The sequence below is a fragment of the Pteropus vampyrus genome, unplaced genomic scaffold, assembly GCF_000151845.1.
Source record: "Pteropus vampyrus isolate Shadow unplaced genomic scaffold, Pvam_2.0 Scaffold60, whole genome shotgun sequence".
Lineage (NCBI taxonomy): Eukaryota > Metazoa > Chordata > Mammalia > Chiroptera > Pteropodidae > Pteropus > Pteropus vampyrus.
In genome coordinates this window covers 554129-561594 of record NW_011888841.1, presented here as the reverse complement: position 1 = coordinate 561594, position 7466 = coordinate 554129, and the positions used below count along the sequence as shown (strand labels likewise).

Below are 7466 nucleotides of genomic sequence, written 5' to 3'. Positions count from 1 at the left end.
GGCGGGAGAGCCAGCCTATTCTCTGTTCACTGGAGTAGGAGCTCCTGAGGCCAAGGTCACTCGCTGCTGGCAGCACCTCTGGCCTGGCCCTGGGCTGCTCCTGAGGGAGCTCGTAGGGCCAAGGAGGAGCCTAAGGCGTCCTTTGTAGAATGTTCTTTTGGTGATTTATTTAATGACAGATCCTTGGCCTTGGAGAGCTGTGGCTGTGACCTGCCGCCTAGAGATGGCCAGAGAACAGTTTGACAGAGTATCTGAGGGGAGCCCAGCAGGGGAAGCTGGGGGCTCCTCTGCCTGAGGAAGGAGGTTCTCCCAACAGCTGTGGTGTCTGCTGACCACAGGCAGGAGGGATAACCTGACACCATCTGCCTCTTGTAGGTTTGTCTTCGGACTCGATCTACGCACAGAAAAATCTAGATATAAAGATGTTGCCGAAAGTCACTGCAGTTGGAAGGTTATTGCCTGTTGTCATCTATTTTGCTGAGTGGGATAGTTGCTGGGTGAGGCGGAGGTGGGCAGGCCGCAGGGGAGTTAATGTTTGGTTGGAGACCTGGCTCCCAGCTCTATGCCCGGTAACCACGGGAGCTGGATGGGGGGTGGTCACCGGCCCTGGCACTGCCTCCCAATACGCCAGGATGTTGTGGTGGGCGCTGGGGTTACACCGAGGGTCATTTCCAGATGACCGTGGCTTCTTCCCGTGGTTGCCAGATCTTGGCCTATTGTGCCCTGTGCTGTCCCCTGCGGCAGCCACCAGCCACATGGGATGTTGAGCACTTGAAATGTGGCTGGTCCAAACTGAGACATGCTCTGAGAGTAAAATACACACAGGATTTTGAAGACCTAAGACCAAAAACAAACAAACAAACAAAAAAGTAAAATATCTCTAATAATTTTTACTTGAGTACTTGTTGAAATGATAATATTTTGGATATACCGGGTTAAATAAAACATATGCTCAGAATTCATTTCTCATGCTTCTTTTTGCTTCTTTTTAATGTAGCTACTAGAAAATTAAAAATATTGTCAGTGATTCGCATTGTGCTTCTTTCGCACAGCACTGGTCTAACCATTTTTAATGAGAAGAATGATGATAATAGCGAACACGTTTACAGCAGTACCTGTGCCAGGCCCTGTTGAGAGCCCTTTGCTCATTTAATTCTCACCATGACCTATGAGGCAGGAGCTTTTGTTTTTCATACAAGCAACACATACTCATTATAGAAAGTTTAGGACAGGGACGTGCAGGTTTCCTTGTCTGTTAATCGGAGCAGCTGGCATGAGCCCACCCCAGGGGAGTGGGGGCTGCTGTTCCGTTGGCCCCTGAGGGCTGTGTTCTCCGAGGCCACTGGCCTTAGTGTGTCTTTGGTGTCATCACTGGATCTTTGCTGTCCCTTCTGCTGTGGTCAGCCATCTGTTCTTCCCTCTCCCTCTGCTAATGTGTGCCCCCCGCCCCCACTCCCCATCCAGCTACAACTGTGTTTAAAGCAGAGCACATAGGCTCCGAGCGCCAGGCTGCTGGCCTTTCCGTTTGGCCTTTGTGGCAACTGTTGGGGTCCTCAGGCGTCTGGGGTAAGTGAGGTGTTAACGAATTTTGATTTAGAGGCTACGAAGGGGACTGGTACTCTACCCCTGTCCTTAGAACACTGTCAGGGCCTGAGGGCTGCAGCCTGAGCTCCTGTGTGTCCCCATGGCTTGGGTTGGGGACAGGCTTTTGCTTTTGCGGAAATATTCCAATTGCACCAGTGACTGCGTTATATCCCCGTAGCGAGGCCTTTCCTTCCAGTCGCAGCGAACTGAGTGAGAGCACTCTGGAGAATTGGAGGCTCCTCTCACAGGCGGTGCCGTGGGTGGCCCCGTTCCTGGTCCATCCTCCATGCGTGCCGGGTCCTCCTGGTGCGTTTCCCAGTTGTACATTGTCTCGGGGTGCTTTCGTGTGTCATTGAGCCTAGAGATTAGCAGAGGTGATGGGCAGATGAAGCTTTTTTCACACACAGCACCTACCTTGAGCCCCATCTTCTCTGAAAATAGCAGATGTGTCTCCTACCTTTTCCCTTCCCTTTTCAAATGTTGGGAGTGTCAGCGAGGGTCCCTAGGGAGCTGAGGCTGGTGTCTGTGGGGCGGCTCCGGGGCTCCTGGGTGGAGGGTGCTGGGCAGCAGCCCCAACCCCACATGAAGGCCAGTGACTGCCACCCTCTGTCATTGCAGGTCTGGCCGTGGGCCTGGGCTTCGGGGCCCTGGCTGAGGTAGCCAAGAAGAGCCTCCGCTCTGAGGAGCGCACAGGTGAGCTGGGCCTTTGACTGGAGGGCAGGGTGACTCTGGGAGGTGGGCCTGCCAGCCCCCAGCCTCCACCTGGTCCTGAGGCATCCAGGGACCTCATGTTCCACCTTCAGGGTCGTGATCACCTGTGTTCCATGTAAGTGGCACCCCGGGGTTGGCTGAGGTCCGAGGCTGCTCAGCCCGTCCTGGCTCCCCTCATCCTTCCTGGCTTCTCCCGCCTGACGCCCCTGGAGCCTTGCTCTCGGCCCCACCTCTGACCCCACTCTCTGGAGCTGCTGGGCCTGTTGGTCTCGCCAGGTTAGGTGCCCAGGGCTCCTGATGTGGCTGAAGGATGTGGGTGCCGCTGGGACAGACCCCACAGGGCCCTCTGTCTCTGAGGCAAAGAACGTGATGCCGCTGTCCCCTGTCTCCCAGAGTTAGCCAGAGATCAGGTCAGAACACTCGGGCCCCCCAGGGGGTGTTGCTCATTTTAGTATGACATCTCCCTGTTTCATGGGGACCCCTCAGTGACACCCCACTGTCTTGCCCCTATAGTCCTGGCTGTCAGCTTAGGGATGGGCTCTCCTAGAGGCCCTGCCAGTTACATAGATGGCCTTTCTTCACCCACAAGACCCTCTTGGGACAAGGGGGGCCCCAGAGAGAAGGCACTAGCCTGTCCCCACAGGCCCCTGAGTACAGGGGTCATGGGGTGCCATTTGTGTCCTTGGAAGGGGCCAGGGGACAAGACAGGATTTAGCGAGGGTATTTTTAGTGTTGGCGTGGACGCCTCGAGGATTGAAGCCTGGCTTCCTCGGCGCAGCCCCCTCCCGTCCCCTCCGAAGCTGGCTACTTTCCGTCCTACCATGTCCAAGCAGGAGAGTTAGACTAGCTGCAGGGCTACAGCTGGTGTCCTTTGTCAGTGAAGTGGCGGTGACTCCAGCTGAGAATCAAGGGGCCCAGGAACCACAGGACCTGGGGTTCAGGCCAGGGCGGGATGGCCCTGGGCAGCCCCCAAGCTCTGCTCCAGCTTCCTGAGCGGCCTCTGGGGCGCTGTGGCCCACGGGCCGCCTCTCGTTCCTGCCTTGAGGACCTGGCTCAGTCCTTGTCTGAGTCTGGGCCAGGCCTGTGGTGATGAGGGCCGAGGACAGTGCCAGGCACCGTGGGACAGCCCTCGGGGTTTCCGATCTAAGTGGGCTCGCAGGACGGCGGGTGGGAAAAGCACCCGTGTCGCAGGCTGGAGGACAGTTAAGAGGGCGCTGGAGGAGCTCGGGGAGGGCAGAGGGAGAGCCGAGCAGAGCTATTCCCACCCAGGACAGGGGCGACTCAGTATTTGGGCAGGGCCACTGGGGTCGGGACGGGGCCCTGAGCCCGGGGCTGCACCGCTGGGTGGCAGCTGGACTCAGTTGGCCCCCCTGCCGCCCTGTTGCGTCATCTCCCTGCCCTCTACCACCCCAAGTGTACGGGACGAAGGCCATCTGCACCCCTGAGGTCCCCGCGAACTCCCCCTGCCGCGGCCGCAGGGCCTCTGGGAGAGGGGAGAGGCGGCAGCAGTGGGCGGGCGCCGCCCTCGCCCTAGCTCCCCTCCCTGAGGAGCTGGCTCTCCCTGCAGCCAGCTGGCCCTGTGGTGAGCGCGCAGTGACTCTAGGGGCGCTGGCGACCTTTGCCCAGTACACTGGGAAGGGCACAAGGGACAATGACTTGGCAGCCCTTCTCACCTGCGTTTAGGTCCCTCCAGGCCCTTCCCTCCCAGTGCCTGCCCCCTACTTCCAGGTGACTGCGCCCTTTGGTGTGTCCCCTCCAGGCCCCGGGGACTGATGTGGAGGAAGTGGCCCTGCGTGCGTGTGCGTGTGTGTGCATATGTGCATGTGTGTGTGTGTAAGGTGGGGAGGGTGCTGGGGTCAGGCCTGGAGAGACCTGGGTGGCCCTAGAGGGCATTTCTACAGCTGTGGAACACAGGGCTAAAATTGCCACCGCCCCCTATGTTGGTCGGAGGGCGCTGCTGGGGGCTCACAGGCCTGCTGCAGCGTGACGCTGGTTTTATGGGCACCAGGAAAAGGAGCGTGAACCTCCTGTCAGGCTGTGTGCTGGGCATTTTGGAATCACTTAAAAATCCCCCACACCCAGATGCCCCGTTATTGTCCTGTGTTTACCAAAGAGGACCAGAGGCGCATGGTCTGCCCGAGGCACACAGCTAGTGGACAGCAGGCGGGTTACACCAAGCTCCCCGAGCCTCAGCACTGCTGGGGAGAGGAGCTGCGTCTGTCCCTGGTGCCCACCTGACTGCCACCTCTCTGGGGCCACTTGTGAGCCCTGCCCGGCCTCTTCCTCCTCCTGCCCTGTGGCCCTGTTGGGTTGAGTGAGGCCACCGGCCACCCTGAGAGGGGCGGGGGTGCCGTGGTGACCTGGCTCCTGCTCACAGGAAAGAAGGCCGTGCTGGACTCCAGCCCCTTCTTGTCGGAGGCCAACGTGGAGCGCATCGTGAGCACGCTGTGCAAGGTGCGGGGCGCGGCGCTCAAGCTGGGCCAGATGCTGAGCATCCAGGGTGAGTGGGCCCGCCCGGTGCACGGGCTCTGGGGGTGGCCGGGAGGCGCGCCTTCTGCCCACTGCCGTTCATGCCTGGACCCTGGCTGGCGACTAGCCCGGGATATTTAAAAAACTCTTAAACAGGAGCCCACAGCCATGGTTCTTGCTTCTTCCTGGGTGTTTTGAGATATCCAGAGGTGGTCTTGGCATCCCAAAAGTTGGCAAGAGTCTGGCTGCCAAGCCCCCCCTCCCACATTGGCCGGAGAGCACTGGTTGGGGGGCTCACACGCCTGCCTGCCACACCATGATGTTGGGGACAAGGGCATGTGGCCCAAAGGAGGGAAGGCTGGGGACAGCAGCTGAGCAGAAGGCCACCTCACTGTGGCCCCAACAGCAAAGCTGAGGTTGGGGGCTTCCCGTGGTGCCCCCGGGAGGGGTGCCCGAGAGGCTGGCAGTCCGAGTGGACATTTGAAAGCGATTCCCTCACGAGCCGTCAGATGGCCTCGCTGAATCGGCCAAGCGTAAGGCTGGAGGTCACGGGGCGGGCGGGCTGGGCATGGGCGCTGCCTGTGGCTGCGGGTCTGGAGCGGTCGCCATCTGTCATCCGCCGCACGAGCCCCGGCTCCACGAGAGCCTCACAGGTGCGGTCAGAGCCTCTATCACAGATTGGCCATGTGTGCCGCCCAATGACAGGGATATGTTCTGAGAAATGTGTTGTTAGGCAGTTTTCATCGTGCGAACATCACCAGTGCCCGTTGGCACAGCGCCCCGCACACCAGCTCTGGCGGAGCCTCCTGACCGAGGCTCCCGGCCCGTACAGCGCGTCCGTGAGAAACAGGAGGTTAAATCAAGCGCAAGCGAAAATGATGCATCAAGAGACGCAGTAAACGTGGGACACCTCACGAGGCCACCCGTGTAACACGGCTGTCCCTTTACGGCAAACTATTTTTTAATAGGTAGAGTACACTGTAAAATGATAGAAAGTATGATCCATAAACCAGTAACAGTTGTTTTTCATCAGGTGTTATGTGCTGTGCATAGCTGTATGTGTGACAGACACTTTTATGTGACGGGTGGCCCAGGTTCGTTTATGCCAGTCCCCGCACGCACGAACGCCTTGAGCTATGACGCCGTGGTGGCTGTGACATCACTAGGTGATAGGGATTTTTCAGCTTCATGATAATATGGGACCGAGCGTGGGGTCCCTGAGTGCAATGGTGTTATTTGGGGCTTGACTGAACAGTGGCCGAAGCAAGTGGCCGTCGGGCTGCACGACAGACTTCGGGGCGATGCTAGGTCCCCGCCAACAGTGCCATTTCAGAACATTTCAGAAAACTAAACGGCAGGGAAGAGGGCTTGCGAGGGGCGGCCGCGTGCGGAAGGCAGCCTAGAACAGTCTGTGGTTCTCTGTAGGAGATCAGATTATGGGTGTTTTCTACATTTTATTACACTTTGTTTCCTAAAATTGCCCTCATATAATTGCGAAACACTCCGCCTGTTGTGTGGAAGAAGCCACCTTCTCAGGTCGGTGGCTGAGTTCAGAGCCAGGGCACACGCTGCCCCCGCTGCCGAAGGTCGAAGGTCAGGGCCCTGGGCTATGCAGGTCGCCCCGCTGGGTGGGGCGTGCCGTGCTGGGCTGCGCGGGGGTCTCTGGATGTGGTTTGCTGGCCACGGTGCCCCAGGAGTGTGCACACTCAGGTCAGTGTCCCGTGTCCCCTCTGGAACTTTTGTCCACCGGTGTGCCAGTGGAAAAGGCTGTCAGGGTGCCAGGAGGACTCAGGCCGGTCCTGCCGTGTGGCGTTGGGCCTGCGCCTTGTCTCTGAGAAGGGGTTCAGGTGTGTGGGAGGGTGGAGCAGCATCTCAGGGGGGCCGCTCTCCCGGGAGACTGCTGTTTCCGGCCTGTGCTCCTTGTCAGGGGTCAGCCCTCTGCCCCCTGACTTCTCTGGTGCCTTCCAGACGATGCTTTCATCAATCCCCACCTGGCCAAGATCTTCGAGCGGGTGCGGCAGAGCGCGGACTTCATGCCGCTGAAACAGATGATGGTGAGGAAAGCAGCGCCCGGGCACCTGGGTCCTCCCGGCCTCCCCTCTTCACAGGGGAGCTGCGGGGCCCCGTGGGAGGCGCTTCCTGGGGCGACCCAGGTGGCTGCGCTGTGCTCACGGCCCCTCCCTGGCCTCTCCCTCTAGAAAACTCTCAACAATGACCTGGGCCCCAACTGGCGGGACAAGCTGGAGTACTTTGAGGAGCGGCCCTTTGCAGCTGCCTCCATCGGGCAGGTGCACCTGGCCCGCATGAAGGGTGGCCGTGAGGTGGCCATGAAGATCCAGGTGGGTGCCTGGTGTGTGTGCTTGTCCCTATGGGGGCTGTGGAGGGCAGAACCAGGGCCCATGTCATTTCTGGCCCCAGTGCCTGGGCAGCATGGGGGACTGAGAAGTATATGCCACGTGAGTGGCTGTGGGAGGTGAGGCGGCCTTGCAGCAAGCTCGGTTTGGGTGGGGTGGGGACAGGGGACAGCGATTGTCTGCTTTGGGACTGAGCTGGAGGGACAGGCCCCTGAGCGGGCAGTGTTTCTGGGGCTGGGGTGGGAGACAGTGGAGAACCGGATTGGGATGGGCCTGGGGTCTCGGCAGCATCACTGGGTCTTAGCTGCGACTTGCCCAAGGTGTGGGGGTGGGTGGGACATGGCTGGG

General features: G+C 59.5%; 1 protein-coding gene across 3 annotated transcripts in view; it reads left to right on the top strand.

The window, feature by feature from the left end:
- COQ8A (coenzyme Q8A) overlaps positions 1 to 7391 on the top strand; it is a 38095-nt gene extending 30704 nt beyond the window's left edge. For all 3 annotated transcript variants that reach the window (XM_023530998.1, XM_023530997.1, XM_023530996.1), the window contains 4 exons: positions 2203 to 2277; positions 4673 to 4795; positions 6733 to 6818; positions 6963 to 7391. In XM_023530998.1, coding sequence (XP_023386766.1) covers positions 2203 to 2277; positions 4673 to 4795; positions 6733 to 6818; positions 6963 to 7241 — 563 coding nt within the window. In that variant the 3' untranslated portion in view covers positions 7242 to 7391. The remainder of the gene's footprint in view (positions 1 to 2202; positions 2278 to 4672; positions 4796 to 6732; positions 6819 to 6962) is intronic.
- Positions 7392 to 7466: the final 75 nt, after the last annotated feature.